This window comes from Camelus dromedarius, chromosome 24 (assembly GCF_036321535.1).
Source record: "Camelus dromedarius isolate mCamDro1 chromosome 24, mCamDro1.pat, whole genome shotgun sequence".
Lineage (NCBI taxonomy): Eukaryota > Metazoa > Chordata > Mammalia > Artiodactyla > Camelidae > Camelus > Camelus dromedarius.
This window is the reverse complement of record NC_087459.1, coordinates 21,095,746-21,113,553: the sequence shown is the minus strand read 5'-3', so window position 1 is coordinate 21,113,553 and position 17,808 is coordinate 21,095,746. Positions and strand designations below refer to the sequence as shown.

Below are 17,808 nucleotides of genomic sequence, written 5' to 3'. Positions count from 1 at the left end.
AGATCACCTTGATTTTAGCAGCTCTTGCCACTTTCGTGAAACTCCATTTCCTTCTTTGTAAGATGGGAGGATTGGACTAAGTGATCTTTAAAATTCTTTCCAATTGTGTTATTCTCTGCTTCTTATTCATGCATGAGAACCAGTCAGTAGCATGAGAGCCATGTCAAGAAGGATTGGTGCTCAATTGCTGACATTTCTGATAAAGATAGTAAAGTAAATCTTTTCTTCAGGTATTGGTAAACACGACCAAATTAGTTCTGGAATCAGCTTCACCATCATTTAATCTTCTGATTAAACCATTTGAAAGATTTTTTTTTTGCCTAATTCCATTATGTCTGCTTGTAGCCTGGGGTGCGTAGTTTTTTGTTTTTTAAAAAGTTCTGTAACATTTGGCTTGGGGACATCTGTGCAATTTATGCCATGATCGTGATGACTGCCATACAGGCAAAGAGGAGTTGATTTGGGAGCCGCAGAAAGATACTTGGAGTTCTGTGTGTTGGTTGTAGCCTTTCTAAGCCATTGGAGAAGGAAGTAGTTGAAGTCAGAACTGACCTTGTTCTCCCTACCTCCCCTCCACCTGCACCAGCACACATCACACCTTTCTAGAGACTGTTCTTCAGAGTCCTGAAATCTGCTGAGCTGGACCTGTGGTCACATTGTGCCTGGGGCCAGATAATAAAGGGGCAGACACTGAAAAGAAGCATAGGAAAGAATTGATGTTTCTTCTCGATTGAGTGGTGCAAGAAAAATTGTCAAACCTTTTCTGAAGCTGACACTAAGAACCTGAACTTGATCTTCAACCTAAAGGTGCTTATTCTCTATTAAAATAAATTGCAGAGGTTACCTGTGTTGTTACTTTTGTTGTGAGCTTTAATCATATATGTGAAGATAGTAAAAGGAAATCCTTTTAATAAAAAGCTTTCTGGACACAAAGCTAGTGAGAAGGAAAGTTACATATTTCATCAGGCTGTTCTTTCAAGTAAAAAAGAACTTTCATTTGCAGCCAGCTTCTTGCCTGACTGTGTTCCCTTCTCCCAAATGATTAGGGAAGGTAGGGCCTTTAAGATACATTTTCCATTTTGTAGGAATTTTTAATTTCTGGAGAGCACAGAAGCATTTCATATGTGCAGGAAAAGTACTGCCCAATGGAACGTTTGGTCTCAGCTGAGTTATTCCCAGCTGAGAGTAAAAATGAGGTCTTGGGGGAAAATAAAGACAGATGAGGTGGAGGAGAAAGACAGAAGTGGAAGGGGAAAAGTTATGGAACTCTATTAAAATATAGATTGATAATCCAAAGGTGTCTGATGAAAAGAAGTGCTTAGGAAGGGTCAATTCTATTTTACTGTATAAAGAAAAATTGCTGGAGGAGAATATTTGTTTCTCTCCCAATGCATTACCTGAATTTAAGTTAGTGTTACAAATAGTCCAAACTTACAGAAAATGAAGGGAAAACATGTGGAGGATGTACTTTAAGTTTAGCGTTCAAGAGAACCGATTTAACAGAGAGCAGTTTAAATGTGTCATTACTTGCTGCTGGTTTTCTGTAATCTGCTTTGAGGGCAGTAGGATGTCTCTGAGTTTCTATTATTGAGTGCTACTCTTTGGGGACGTGCTTCCCTTTGTCTGCAATGGGAAGAATTATTTTTAAGGGACAGGGAAGTGCCCTGTGTTTTTTGAAACAGAATATCCTTTATATCTTTCTGTGCGGTCCCTGGTGTCCTCCTCTTCCTTAAGGCTTATGTGTTGTAGACTGAATAAATAAAAAACTTATTTTTATCAGGGAGTGAACTACATTTAAAGTTAGTTATCAAAGAAGATGGTCAAGTGTTTGTTAAATTGTTTCTTTTTTATAGATTATAGCAAATAACCCAACAGAATTTTAATAGCACCTTGATTACTTTGTTCTACCATTTCTGGAAACTAAAAAATAAATGTTTTGAATTTGTGAAATTGGTTAAAAAGATATAAGTAGTGTTATGCTTTTGAGTGCACCTTTTTTCTGTCTTATTTAAGGAAACTTTCCAAGGATATAGTGGATATTGCAGGTGATAGAAAAAGTAACTTAATTTACTATTTAGGTATTTGAAAATCATAATAACCATATTATAGTTTAATGATACCTATGCATGTTTCTGCTCTGCCACATGTTTAATCTTGAATGTTTATGAAGCATGCAAAGCTTAGAACTGTAAAGTTGATTTAACACGTGAATGTTGGAAAAATATCACAAATTGGTTTATACATATCTTAATCACTAGTATTTTAACCCTGGCAGAGTAACTAAGGCTCTGTTGGGAATGTGGACATGTATAAAGATTGTCATGTTGGTTGTCAAAGAGCATTGTTTCCTTGTTGTTTTTAAGTTCATGGTATTAGAATTTTGTCTTTAAAAATAAGATGAGAATATATTTTGAATGGTTGAAAAAGGTACATCAATATACTCTGTCATTTTTCTTAAGTGTTGATTTATGTAGCCTATTCATATAGGACTACCACATACAGTTGACATTCTGTATCCATGGGATTCACATCCTCAGATGAGGAGGGCTGACTGCACCACACCACTGAATCTAAAGGACTTGAATGTCCTTGGATTTTGGTATCCACGGGGTCCTGGAACCAACCCCCGACAGATACTGAGGGAAGACTGTACTTCACAGGTTTAACATCCTTTAGTCTTTTTTATACCTTAATTGGCCAGACACTACTCAGAACTTAATTTTCCTGGCAGTTAATTCAATCCCCTGTGACAACTCCCCTCGGGCTGATCATGTTGAAGACAACTTCAGAAGAGCTGGCTTGTCCGCGTGAGGACCTCAGCGTGGCTCGGAAGGAGGAGTTGCGGAAGTTGCTGCTGGATCAGGTGCAGACAGTACTCGGGCTACTGACAGGTGAGCAGTCCGGCGGTGCCACAAGTCGGAGGCCTGCCTGCAGACGCCCAGAGCGCACGCCCTAGCGCTCGGACTTCCGAGTAGTTGTTTTAGCTGTTACTGAGCCTGAGCGTAAAAACAAAGAGTGAGGTGCTGTATTCCCAGTACCTAGCTCAATGGTTTGTACATGGTAGGACCTCAAGAAATGTTTGTAATTTATTTTCCTTTAAAGTCTTTCATTAATTTGTCCTCGTCATAGCTGTGATTAGTGAAGTAGAGACTGGGTCATAGGAATGTGATTGAAATGCTGATTACTGCATTCTAAGTAAGGTGGGTGGCAAGCACTTTAAGATGATTTGAATCTAAGGTCAAGAGAAGTTGGAGGAGGAAGATGTGAACATTTCAAATCCTGTGTCAGGAAGTGAGGCAAGGTGTGGAGTCAGCACCCTGTGCCCTGGGTTGTAGTTGTACATAGCATTTGCCTTGTCCTCCTGTATGTTTTAGTAGAGCCTCATGACGATGAGTGAAGAGTAAGAATAAGCAGAAGGCAAACTGCAGATGAGACTGGAGGGTGGGAAGAGAGCGGAGCCCCCGCATCACGAGGGCGAGGGCCTTGCCTCGCTGCGCCATCAGTGGAGCTGCTGGTTCTGAGGTGGGAGTGCAGCACCAGGCCATGAGGCCGAGCCACGCTGCTCAGGGAAACGTTATACTGAAAAGAAGTGTTTTTATCCCCAGCTCTTCTACCCAGGTTTCTTCTTGGATGTCTAGGAACTTTTTTTTTTTTTTTTTTTTTTTTTTTGCATGTGTTACAGAAGTGCTTGGCATGTAATGGGCACTTAAAATTGTTTGTAAGAATGTTTGATTAAAAGTAAACTTGTTATCCCGCACCCCCATCCTTCCCCAAATCCCTAGGGGGAAATGCAAACCTCAGAGCATTTATTCATTCAAAGCACGTTTGTTGACACCCCAAACTAGAAACTAGATATTAAATTTCTAGTGTTAGGGACCATGTCTGATATCTGTGTCCTACTTGGGCGGACATTAAAGTTTTTAAATTGAAATGTAATTCACTTATCATAAAATCTATCTTTTTAAAGTGTAGTTTAATATAGTCACAAGGTTGTGCTACTGTTACACTATCTAATTCCAGAACATTTTCATCACCCCCAACCCCTGGCAACCACTAATCTATTATTACCTGTCTCTATGGATTTTCTTATTTGGATGTCTCATAAAAATGGAATCACAGAATATGTGACCTTTTGTGTCTGGTTTCTTTTACTTAGCATGGTATTTTCAAGGTTTTCCATCTTGTAATTTTTATGATCATTTTAGGTGCCAGGTCCTGTAAGGAGATAAACAGAGGAATAAAACACAGTCCCTGCCCTCTAGTACTAAATATTCTAGTATGGCAGAAAGACAGCGTGTTAAAAGAGTTATAGTAGAGGTATGTTTTATGTACAGCTAAACTGAGGAGGGACTTCCTGGAGGAGGTGACAGCTGATTGGAATTCTGATGGACAGACAGGTAGCAGTTAGTCTGCTGAAAGGTCAAGTTGGGATTGAAGGTAAGAGAGCAAGTTAGAGGTTGAGAAGAAGGACACATGAGGAAGAACAGCTAACAGTTCAGCATGATGATGCCTTTGTGTGGGGGGAGGGTGAGGCCAAATGAGGAGAGCAGAGGCCAGATGCCTAGATTGCGTGGGGTGGTATTGTTGACTGGGTGAGGAATATAAAAAGATTAGTGGCAGGTTTGTGGGAGAAGATAAATTGAGTTTGGAATATCCAAGTGGTGTTGTCCAGAAAAAGCAGTTTGACATACAGATGGACATTTAAATACTGGTATTTGATGAAAGATATCAGTACATCGTTTTTCTAAATCTGATTTTCATATGTTGGATTTTATTTCTCTCTTGAACTCAACCTCTCCTCTCTTGGTAGGTATCTTGGAGACTGTCTGGGACAAACACAGTGTGACTGCCGCCACCCCACCACCATCCCCGACCTCAGGAGAAAGTGGTATGGTCTGCACCACACATGGTATTCCTCTTTTTAAATGCAGTTGGGGGTCTCGGCTGGGTAGTAATTGCTTATCTATGCAAGATACAGATGCAGATTCTTCCTTAATCTATTTTTGGCCTTTCTGCCCATGTCTTCTGAGTAGCTAGCTTTCTTAGTTCCTTGTAAGAACTTGTACTTTCTAATACAGTATTTTGAACAACATATTTTTTTTCCTTGCCGATATGGAGGATGGCACCTTTGATCTTCTGTCATCCACTCCTATTCCCTTCAGCTTATGGCTGTCCCTCCTGGTTTTTTTTTTGGTTTTTGTTTTTTTTCCTTTTTCTCAAATTTCATGACAATTGCTCATGCTGAGGTTGGCATGAGCCTGTGGGTGTGATGGGTCTGCTTTGCAGTTATTCAGGGGTCGGGTCACAGGAGGTGGGTGGCAGGAGGAGGGGTCGTGGGAATGTGGAGTGCTTTCTTCCCCACTGGGCTCAGGGAAGTCATGTTGGCCTGGACAGATTGGGGACCAGTGTGCAGTAATCAGTGTTGACTTTCTATCAGTTTAGATTCAGTTGCCAAAGGATGGACATATTTACAGTGGTTATTAAATAGTTTACTGGTGGCTAGTTATTGTCCACAGTAAAAGTCAGAGTGCAGTTCACCTAAAAATGGCTACTTTCAAGGATGGATGGAAAGAGGAAATTGTGTCTGAGCAGCAACTTTTAGTTTCTAAATGGTTTCTGTTTACACTAAATGATCACAGATGCTTTTCAAGTACAGTACATCCTGTGAAATGGCACATACTTCTTCCTCTACTGTAAAGGTTGATGTGGCTAATGAGAAACATTTCCACATTTTCCTCCTTTACCTCAAGGAAATGGGCTGTTGAAATCAGACATTTCTAAGCCCAAGCTGTTTTCTGTAGCCTGTCGTACTGTGTGGAAGTTAAAATTCTTGCAGAATTACTATAGAATTGAAAATATTTCCATAAAAAGAGAGGAAATATTTCATGAAGTTTTGAGGACTAGTAATTTACTCTAATTCCATTTATCATACTTGGATTAAAAACTATGAGAGTCATTTGTCATACTTCTTAGATTAAAAACTATTACAGAGTTCTAGAGTATATTAAAAGCCTATAGGAAATTGAACTTTATTTGTACTTGGTGGCAAACCTTCATTTTCAAAGTAGGTTTTTAAAGTGGGGTAGATTTATTGAATTTTTTTTTTTAAATGGAGGAACTAGGGATTGAACCCAGGACTTTGTGCATGCTAAGCACACACTCTACCACTGAGCCACATTCTCTCCTGCAAAGTATATATTTGAGGTGACTTAGATTCATATTTTGCAATATTTGAATGATTAAAGAAAAACATTACAAAGATGCAGAGATTTCATTTTACCGAGTGTATGCCTTCGAATCTTGTGTAGTTTGGCTAATCTTAAAATTTGTCATCTTATTTAAACAATTGTTTGCAAAGATTAGTTCTTTTGCATTAGATTTGTTTTAAGGTAGTTGAATACTAGCTTGGCATCCAAACTAAGACAGCAGCAGCAGTTTGGTAAAGTTCAGTAAAGTATAGTAAAACTTTGTTTTTCTGAAATCGCTTTCTAGTACCAAAGCTGGGAGTTTTAGTTGGCGTCATTCAGGTATACGTTCTGAGCTGACTCAGTTTATATTTTGCTAGACTTATTTTTCTGGAGGCCGGGGTGGGGAATATCAGATAATAGAAATCAAAAATAAATGCTTGCTTCTTTCATGTATTGCCTATGTTTAGTTTATGAGGTTAGGTGAAATAAAATAGGAACTCACGTGACATTTCCATATAAACAAAACCTAAAAATATGGTACAAACTTCTCACAAGTTGCCTCTTAGCCATTGTTAAAATTTTCGAAGTTTTGAATTTTAGTATTTGAGAAAAAGTAAACTAAATTGAGACTGGGGCGGGTGGAGTAGGAAGTTAAGTAAGTTTTCAAACTGATATACTTCCTCTTTAAAAAAAAGAATTGCGTGTTCATTTGTTACTTTTTTCTTCTCTTTATGACAGTTGCAAGTGAAGTCATCAGATGTTGCCCCATTATTTGGGCAGTGCTGATGATTTAATTAACATTCATTTTGATTCTTTTGCTTAACTGCCTTTGTGCCCTGAAGACACCTAGTTAAACAGTAAAACTTCTAGAAAATTATTTAGCTTTCTTGACTGTGAGCTCAGTTTTATGGAGGAAGTTGATTCTGAGCAACCTTAGGGCTTAATGAGTAAAACAAGTAATTCCTTAACACACCTCATCAGCAGTCCCTGCCAGGCTCTCATTAGCCCTGCCCAGCTGCCTGTCAGACTTGGCTTTTGGTCTCTTTTCTCGTCCACTTTCTTGTAATGTCATTTTCTACCTGATCACTTTCAAAGAATGAAACCTGGTTGAAAAATGAAAGTAAAAGTGAACAAAATGAAATTATATAAATACTGTAGTTCTGAGTTAGCTTTGTTTGTTCTGCAGTAAAAATTAAGGTATATCTTTCTTGTCCAGATAGCATTTAGTTTCACATATAGATCTGTACATATACTGGTGATAGAAAGTTTTTCAGGGTGTAGATGTCTTAGCTCGAGTTGATTGAGACAGATTTATACCTTCCTGTTTTCTCCTGAAGTCTTTCCAAGTTGCGCATGTTCGTGCACTTGCAGTTCTTTTCACTTAAGGAAAGAAGGGACTTGAGAGGGTCACTCACAACTCCTGTAATCTTGTTTCTTCCTTCCCAGGGGTTCCCTGAAAAGAGTTTCTCCCCATTTTACTGGACTGAGGCTACAGTTAGGTCAGAGGTTCCCAGTTGGGGTGATTTTGCCCTTCAGCGGGTATTTGGCAATGTGGAGAATGTTTTTCGTTAACATAACTGAAGGAGAAAGTACTACTGGCGTCTGGTGAATGGAGGCCAGAGATGCTGCTAAATATCCTGCAATGCGCAGAACAGCAAAGAACTATCCAACTCCAAATGTGAATAGTGCTGAGGTTGAGAAACTCTGAGTTAGTAAATAGAGAGCTGAATAGAAAAACATAAAATTTCAATAATTAGAATGAAAAAGCTGAGGGGATCTTTGCATGAAAGTCCATTACAAATGTTCCAGCCACGTCTGAGTCACTTCCAAGTTAGTAAGTGCACTGGAGTTGCCCACGCACTGCTTTGGGCACGCGTGCGTGTTGCCGCCCGGGCCTGCCCTGGTCTGCCCAGGTCAGGGATGATGAAGTTGCTCACAGGTTTTCTGACCAAGGTGCCCTCTTACTCAGGGTGCTTGTTAGAAAGCTCTCTCAGCTTTGCTTTGGACATGCTGCAGCATGAAGCAGGGTCTCTGTTCTGTGGCAGTTCCTTCCACTTTGATTAAAATACAGTTTTGGAAAAACTCTGCTACAGTTTACTAAAATTTCTTGAAGTATTTAAAGTTGAGTAAAATAATTTTTATTAAAACGTTAAAAGATTATAACATTAAAAGATTTTTTTTATAATTTTATTATAACATTAAAAGATTCTTGTTCTGAGGGAAAAAAAAATCAGAGATCATCCTCTCCACCTAAACGGTATTTACCTTTGCATAATCCTGTTCAGTCTTTCTACAGTTGTAGTCATGGTGTATACACATTCTTTTACATATGACTTTAGAGCCTACGTATTTTTCTATATTTGAGTATTAGCTTTCTGACTGATCATTTTCCCGGCTGCACAATCTTGTAGTTGACTGCCTTCAGGGAAGGAGCATATGCTTTGGGGCCAGACCTAGGTTTTAGTTTCTGCTCTGTCTCTTAGGAGCTGAGAAACATGGTGGAAGTGCTTAATCTATTTGTATTTTAGTTACTCTAACAGTCTGTAAATGCAGATAATAGTAATACCTACCTGAGAGTTATGAGATTTAAATGAGACTGTATGTAAAATGCTTAGTACAGGAGCAACCTATGTCCATCGACAGATGAGTGGATAAAAATGTGGTATATATACAATGGGACATTACACAGCAATAAAAAAGAATGAAAGAATGCCATTTGCAGTAATATGGATGGACCTAGAAATTATCATACTAAGTGAAATAAGTTAGGCAGAGAAAGAGAAATACCATATGATATCAATTATATGTGGAATCTAAAAAAAATTAACACAAATTAACTTATTTACAAAATAGAAATAGACTCACAGACATGGAAAACAAACTTATGGTTACCAAAGGATAAGTGGAGGGGAGGAATAAATTAGAAGTTTGGGATTAACAGGTACCACTACTATATATAAAATAGATATGGCACAAGGAACTATATTCAGTGTCTTGTAATAACCTATAATGGAAAAGAATCTGAAAATATATATATATGTGTGTTTAAAAAAGAAAAAAGTGCTTAGGCCAGCACCAAGCAGATAACAGCACATGAAATGGTAGCTATTCTTAACAACATTATTACCATTAATATTTTGCTTTTTTCCCCCACTTAGCAGTCCCACTCTGGAAAAATTCTTCTGAGCAAGAGAATAGGGCTAACCTTGTTTGTTTGTTTGCTTTGTTTTTAAAGCCAGAATTTACTTCTACTTAACAATTTTCAAGATACTTTTAAAAAGGCCCAAGGGCCCAAAGATATCCAGGTTTAATACAAGATCATGTTGAGGTGCTATCTGTTGGTTCCTCCATTGCTAAAACCTCAGTTTGATCCTGGTTGATACATGCCCCGATAATTCTAATAGTTGAGTAATGATGATTTCCTCTGACTTTGGCATCTTTCATAAATGGCTATCAGAAAAAAGCAATGCCAGAAACAGTCATTGAAAGAAAATTGTATGACTCAAGTGGAAAGCCACCACAGCAAGTCAAAAAATCAAAAATTAATCTAGTAACAAAACAAACTGAAATGTTTGCAGATTCTGCTTGAACATCTTTCTTGCATTGTTCTTTGAAATCAGGTCTTCTGATTATCAGTTTGGATAGCTGAGATCATGATGAGGCTCATCTGGTATTAAATGTAGCTCTTAAAGAATAGAAACAACAAATGCCCTTTAAGATAAGATGCCAGGGGACAACTTTCTAATCTACTTATAACAGTGGAAATCAAATCCCTTATTAATAAGTCACAAAAATCCTCATTTTAATGGTTAGGGAGATGGAAGCTAAGAAAGGTGAACTACTTTGTTCATGTTAATCCAACATTAGTATAAGACAGCAGTTCTGAGTAGGTCTGGGGACCCCTGGAGGTCCCCCAAACCCTTTAAGGTCAAAGATGTATTTATAAAAATACTAAGATATTGTTTGTCATTTTTATTCTCATTCTCTCATGAGTATACTGAATAAAATAGCTTACTCAGATTCTACCTTAGCAATTAACCTTTTAGAAATTAGTACTCATCAATTTTTAATATTATATTAAAGCAATAGCTGCAATTACCTGAAAAGACCACTAAAATACGTCTTTTCTTTTTCAGGGGGAGGGGATAGCTCAGTGGTAGAGTGCCTGCCTCGCATGCACATGGGTTCAGTTCCCAGTACCTACACTTAAATCCTGGGTTCAATCCCCAGTACCCCCACTTAAAAAATAAGTAAATAAATAAACCTAATTACCTTTTCCCTTTAAAAAAAAAAGGCGTTTATTTTCAGTTACATATCTATGTGAAGCTGGGTTTTCTTCATATACTTCAATAAAACAACATAGTGCAACAGATTGAATACAGAAGCAGATGAGAGAATCTAGCTGTCTTTTTTAAAGCCACACATAAAAGAGATTTTTTAAAATGTAAAAACAGTGCTATTCTTCTCACTAATTTTGGGGGGTGTAAATACAATTTTTTCCTTTAAAAATGTTATTTATGTTAACATGTAATGGGTTTACCATTAAATGAAGTATTTAAAAATTTCCGAGTTTTAATTTCTAATATGACAAATAATCAGTAGGAATAACCTACGTAAACAAGCTTTTTGATGGCCTCAATAATTTTTAAGAGTGTAAAGGGGTTCTAAGACCAAAGCATTTGAGGACTGCCTGCTGTAAGGTAAAAAATGAAATGTAATAATTTACCTAGTATCCACCATACAGAAATAACATCGTTCCAGACCTCTCTCTCTCCATATCTATAGATAAAGATAGATTAAACTGAATAAAGAGATAAAATGACATACATATTTTTGTTTTTAATAAAAACAATTATATTTTAGTTTTACTTGGATTTAACAGAAAGTATTTAACGGAAGGAGTACTGACCTTGAGATGCTTTTTCCACAAAGAATATTAGTTTGTAAAAGATGTCTTTAAGGTTAAGAAAAAAAAGATTATGAAAACCAATTTCTGTTTTAATTTTAGACCATATAATTTGAGACTTCTTGCTTTTGAAAGATGAGAAAGTTAGCTAGCACACCCTTCTATAATTCCTGGATTTTTTAGTCCTGATTCTATATTTAATTCAAATTCAATGCTTGTATTAGTCCCTTTGCCACAGCCTCTTCATTCCTTAATTCTTTATTTTTGTTTCTTTATTTGCATGGTTTCATTGTTCAATATCCTCCTTAAGAATTTGTGGGCAGTATATCATCTGAATTGTGCATGTTTGAAAAAATGTCACCTTTCTTAAGGAGACCTTTGGATTAAGTCATTCTTTGTCTAGAACTTGTAGACACTGCACCACTGTATTTTAGCTTTGAGTGTTACTGTGGTGAAGTGAGTTTGGTGTTTTCTCCTTTGTAGATGTGCTCTTTCTTCCTCCATTCCTTCCTTATTCCCAAAGTTTTTGTATTGACTACTCTTTAGATTTTTTTTTAGATTACTTTTTTTTAATGGGCTTGTTTTTATTTTAATTAATTAATTAATTAATTAAGTATGGGGAGGTAGTTAGGTTATTTTTGGAAGAGGTGCTGGGAATTGAACCCAAGACCTCATGCTTGCTAAGCACAGGCTCTACCACTTGAGCTATCCTCTCCCCCCATGTATTGACTACTCTTCATAATTTTTTCTTGGGGCAGAATAAGCCCTTTTGTATAGTTGCATCTTTATTTCAGGAAAGTTTTCTTCTTGTTATAATTATGAATATTTTTCTTCTTTAGAAATCATTTTATAGCGCCCCCCCCCATTTCATTTTGCATGCTTTCCTTTAGTGTTTGGTTCAGTGCTTCTCAAAAATTGAGCAAGTGTAAGAATCACCTGGAGAGCTTGTAACAGCATGGCTTCCGTCCTGCTCCCCTCAGGTTCTCCTTCAGTGGGTGTGGGTGGGGCCTGATTATTTGTGTTTCTGAGAAGCTCCGGATTATGTTGATGATGCCAGTCTTTGACTAGCCCAGTATGTTCAAAGTTTTGGTCTCTGGACCTGTTTACTCTTTTTAAAAAATTATGATATAAATTACATATAACACTGTTAGTGTTAGTTTCAGGTATATAATAACATAATGATTTGCTATCTGTATAGATTGTGAAATGATCACTACAGTAAATCTAGTTAATATCCATCACCACACAGTTACAAATTATTTTCCTTGTGGTGAAAACTTAGTTTACTTTCTTAGCAACTTTAAAATACACAGTACAGTATTGTTAACTATAGTCACCATGTGGTACATTACATTCCCAGGACTCCTTTGTCTTACAACTGGAGGTTTATACCTTTTACCACCTTCACCCATTTCGCTCACCCTGGACTCCTTAACTCTTGAGAATTATTGAGGTCCTCAGAGAGCTTTGTGAGTTTTATCTACTAATATTAAAACTGGGAAATTTTAGAAATATTTATTTTTTTTAAAAAAAACTGTGATGAACTCTGTGTATAACAAATAATATATTTTAATGAAAAATATTTTCAAAAGCAAACAAGTTTTTACTAATAAGAGCAGCATTATTTTTACATTGTCACAAATCTCTTTAATATGTAGCAAATCTCTTTAATGATAAGATAGCTTTTGCTTTTCCACTGGTGCATATCACATGTATTGTAGCCTCTGGGAAGCTCTGTTGTACACCTGTCAGATAATAAAAGAGAGGAAAATAACATTCTTTTGAAAATAGTGTTGAATTTGTGACCACCCCTTCACCCACCCCCACCCCAAATGGTCCTAGGAACCTTCAGGGATCGCTGGACCAAACTTTGGGAGCGTCTGCTTTATACTAATGCTTGGATTTTCTTGTTTTTTAAAGGAGAATTACTTAAATTGGTTTGTGAGAAATTTGATAGCATTGTATCTTAAAAGCCTTTTGTATTTCAGGTGACTTACTGAGTAACCTGTTGCAGAGTCCTAGTTCAGCCAAACTGTTGAATCAGCCAATCCCCATCCTTGATGCGGAGAGTGAGTATATCTGTTCCCTGGCCTTGGAGTGCCTGGCTCATCTCTTCAGTTGGATTCCTCTGTCTGCCAGCATCACCCCATCCCTCCTTACCACCATCTTCCACTTTGCACGCTTTGGCTGTGACATCCGGGCCAGGAAGATGGCATCAGTTAATGGCAGCAGCCAGAACTGTGTGTTGGGTCAGGAGCGCGGCCGGCTCGGGGTCCTAGCCATGTCCTGCATCAATGAACTCATGTCCAAGAACTGTGTGCCTATGGAATTCGAGGAGTACTTACTGCGTATGTTCCAGCAGACTTTCTACCTCCTGCAGAAAATCACCAAGGATAACAATGCCCACACGGTGAAGAGCAGGCTAGAAGAGCTCGATGAGAGGTAATGAGAACAGGTGTGGAGTCGGCTGTGCCCTGAGAATGGGCCTTGGCTGTTTTATCACATTGTGCTGCATAGTGTCTGTAATCCTTTTTGGTTTCAGAATTTGGGGCTCCTGGTGAGGAACGGAGAGGTAGGTGTGTACCAGTAAGTCTGAGCTTAGCTGGAAGGGCTAGGGTGGTTAAGGGAAAGAGTTGAGTTAGAAAAGTGGTTGTGAATTGTGTAGGTTGGTTGTCTTCTTTGCCCATCCATCTTCTGTCCTCCCTTCCACCCTCGTCCGCCCTCTTCCTCACTCTTTGCCTGCAGGTCTGAGATGGTGCAGGAACTGAGACTGCCGGTCATGCGTAGCCAAGAACAGGAGAGGAGGCCCGTGGAGGTACAGGAGTTACAATCGCCCTTCCTCACTTGATGTTGCCTGTCGGGTCTTACTATTTGACTTTGCTCAAGTGAACATCGTGCAGTGCATAGAAATATTGTCATTATTTTGAATTTTATACTGATGACGAGTTTACACCTAAAGAAAGAAGATAATGTGGGCACATTAATGGGGGCACACACCTGTGTTTCTCAGTTACTGTCCTCTTAAATGGAGCCTCAAATCACCTGGCCTCTCTCTAGTAAGAGCTCTAAAGGATGACTCCACAGTATGCTGAGGCATGGTCTCATTTATTTCCCTTACAGATGGTGTCATTTATGTATCTTACAGCCTTCATTAATATGATGCTACTACTGTGTGAAAACAAGGGGGGGAACCTGGAAACTTATATTAAGAATGTTATGTTGACTGTTTAGAAACTTTCAAGCAGATGAATCGTATTGAATTAGTAAATATAGATTGCCTCGCAGCAAAAGTTGTTAGTATTTTAATCAATTTTCCTTCGCTTGTTTTTGTTATTAAGTCATACAGAATTAAGCCGTTTCCTTTTCCTTAGAGTAAGTAGCAGAATATAAAGTCAAGTGCCTAAAGTTAAGACAGTTTGGTGCTTCTTAAATTTAGAGATTTTAGTAAGTTTTTCTAAAGTTAAAAAAATTGGCACGGAAGATTATTTTGGTTTCGTTCATTGTAAACAAGCTTTGTGTGAAATTTTCTTTGTATAATCACAAAAGAAATAATAATCTAATATGGTAATGTGTTGGTTTTATTTGTATTATTTGGTAATGGCTTTCTATTTGAGTTTAGAGGCATTAGCATTCAAAGACACAATTTTATATCCTTTCTAGCTTTGGTTAAGAAAGACTGTATTTTCATATGTAAAAAAAAAAAAAAACCACAACAGTACCTAGCTGCTTGTACCAACCATCAGATATTAGTTGTTTAGACTTTGACTTGTAGTCTAATGTTTGCTATGGCTTCCGTTTGGGTGGTGTAGAAATGTCATCATGGGTCATCTATTTGCTGATTTTGTTACGTATAACTTGTGTGCTCTCGGTTTTATATTTTAATCCTATGCTTCCTATTGCCCTGTGAAAGCTGAGAGGTGCCTGGAAGCAGAAAGGTGACATGACCAATACTGTGTGTTTGCTTCTTGGCTCCTGGGCCCCTTAACCACTAATTCTCAACAGCTAAGTCCATTCTCAGTTGTTTAGGAGCTTCTTAACCAGGTCCTTTGCTTCTCTTCTCCCCTACTGCCTTTTTTCTAACTTTCTACTGCTCATTAGCACCTGTACCAGAAGGTGGGCCAGGGAAAGAAAATGAGGTGAAATAAAATCTGAAGTTTTAGCTACTGAACAGTCTTGCTTGTATTCTTTAAAAAAAAAAAAAAAATTGGGTTGGAGATTACAATAAAATTGAGATTGCATAGCATTTGACCCGTGACTTCTCTTTATTCTTTTGTGGGTGGTAGGGAAATGAGTGCACCTTCCTAAAGAGCAGTAAACTGAGCAAGGAATGAGCAGTTCCTGCTCTGGAGGGTTAGGGACTGAAGGCCCCAGAGAGAAGTCTTTTTGTACTTCCCATCTCTAAAATCAGTTGATTAGTGCTTTACTGTTTTTGAAGTATTTAGCCCCATGATCCTTATTAAAAAGGTTAGTTCTTGTTTTTCTTTTTTTTAAGCCGCACATAAACGCCCATATGTGTGGTGGTCACACAGACAGATGGGCCACCCTCAGGGTGATAGGTCCCAGGAACAATATGGGACATTTTCGTTATGGGCCAGTTTTGCTCTTCACAATAGTAGTTATCTTCTTCCCCTTTACTGTTTCATGTATCTTCACTTAAAAAAAAAAAAAAACTTTTTGCAGTTAGGAGTTTCAGAATTGCTTTTAGCCATTATTCAGATTTTGTTGAAGGCCTAGTGTATCTTTATCTTTTTTCAGCAGTCTTTGAAATGTGATTTATGGAGGTGTGTCCATCTCATTTTCGAATCACCTTTTGGTATTTAGGGGCTCAAAATGACAGTTTCTGAAATGTGAGAGTGGTGATGTGCTGTGTATTTAATAACAAAAATCTCTTATCCTTGCAGCTGTGACCCACGCTCTTCTGTGAAATGATTTTTGAATACAAATGAATTGGGAATTCACTGTGATGTGAAAAGAAACAGCACTGGATGGGGAGTGGATGGTAGTCCTATTCTGCCATGTGCTGGCTGAGTGACCTTGGGCCACTCACTTTTATCTCTTGGGGCCTCATCTGTAAAATGAAGCATCACTCAATTGTCCCTGAGTCTTGTCCAGCTCTAACAGCCCTCCTCTCTTACACTGAAATCACTTTCAGAGTGGATTGGGATGTGCTATGTTTAGTTAGCACCAGGAGCCAGAGGGTGGGGGAAAAAGGGAACACTAGGTTGCAACTGAACATATCTTACCTGGATGCCATGCCTTTTTTGTAGCCTTGTCTTGTTTTTTGGCTTTTATTAGCACATTCATTTTGATATTTTGGCCTCCTAGCAGAGAAAACCAGCCTTCCAGACCTCCCACATTGATATGACACATGATCTGCCCACTGACTTTTTAGTACCATTTCCTTTACTTTAATTGGGTCATAACACTGACTTAGAAAATATGAGAGCACTAGCTTATAAGATGCCTTACAAGATAGTGTCTGAGGATTAAAGTTGCTTTTCTGCTATGTTTCAGGTGGTAATGGAATGAAGGGTTGCCTGACCTGTAGGTAATTGTTGCAGGCCTTTATATTTTTAACTGAAAATATGTTATAAATCTGTATAGTTCTATAGTGAAAGAAATTTGGATTGAATTTGAGTTCTGTTCAAAGGAGGTGGCTGGGTTTCTCATTGTTACCTTTTGTCTTCTTATGTAGCTACATCGAGAAGTTTACTGACTTCCTGCGGCTCTTTGTGAGTGTTCACCTAAGAAGAATTGAGTCCTACTCCCAGTTCCCTGTGGTGGAGTTTTTGACACTTTTGTTCAAGTACACATTTCATCAGGTAAAGCATCAGAACTGCCCATTCCTTCCTGCCCCCAAAGTCTACTTTGTTTTCTTTGGGAGAAAGAACTTATTTATTTCTCAAACATTTATATAGTGCTTACTATATGAAGATTAACACATTTATCCTTCATAACGCCCCTATGAGGTAGGTGTTATTATCATCCCCATTTTGCAGATAAAGAAACTGAGGCACAAAGAAACTTGCTGAGGGTCATACAGTTAGTTAAGTGGGGGAGCCAGAACCCATAGAGTCTGTGCCCTCTTAACCACTATTATGTTGGAGAAGCAAAATATAGAAAAAGTCTGAAGTTAGGGCCTTTAGTTTTAGCCTGCAACTAGCACTAAAAATTCCCACAAGGAGATTATAAATAGTGAAGCTCTCAAGAGTTAAGTTTTGATGGATCCACTTGTTTCCCCCATTCAACAAAACAAAGTCCTTGCCTTCACTGAATTTACATTCTGGTGACCCAGTAGTTTTTATTTGTGTATGTATTTTAGCAGCTTTATTGAGATAAAACTCACATACTAAGAAACTCATCCGTTGTAATTTTACTGTTCAATGATGTTCAGTAGATTTGTAGATTTGTACAACCATCATCACAGTCCAGCTTTAGACACTTCCATCATACCCTATCACTTGTGTGTCTTTTTAAAATCAGCTTTTTATTGAAGTATCACACACATGGAAAAGTACATACATCATACATGAACAGCTTCATGAGCTTTCCCAAAATGAACAGACCATTTAACCATCACCTAAGTCAAGAAATAGAACGTGACCAGCACTCCCAGAAATCCCCTCGTGTCCCTTCCCAGTCACTCCCCTCCTCCCGAGAAGTAACCCTAGTCCTGACTTTAACCTCCTAGAACAGTTGTGCCTGTGGTAGAAC

The 17,808-nt window shown here is 38.1% G+C and overlaps 1 protein-coding gene across 3 annotated transcripts in view; it reads left to right on the top strand.

Moving 5' to 3' along the window:
- Positions 1–17,808, top strand: part of XPO6 (exportin 6) — a 96,280-nt gene that overhangs the window by 35,553 nt on the left and 42,919 nt on the right. For 2 of the 3 annotated variants that reach the window (XM_031433004.2, XM_064478547.1), the window contains 4 exons: positions 2,732–2,891; positions 4,811–4,909; positions 13,083–13,536; positions 16,790–16,916. In XM_031433004.2, coding sequence (XP_031288864.1) covers positions 2,732–2,891; positions 4,811–4,909; positions 13,083–13,536; positions 16,790–16,916 — 840 coding nt within the window. The remainder of the gene's footprint in view (positions 1–2,731; positions 2,892–4,810; positions 4,910–13,082; positions 13,537–16,789; positions 16,917–17,808) is intronic. The other variant, XM_010990904.3, reaches the window with a different exon arrangement.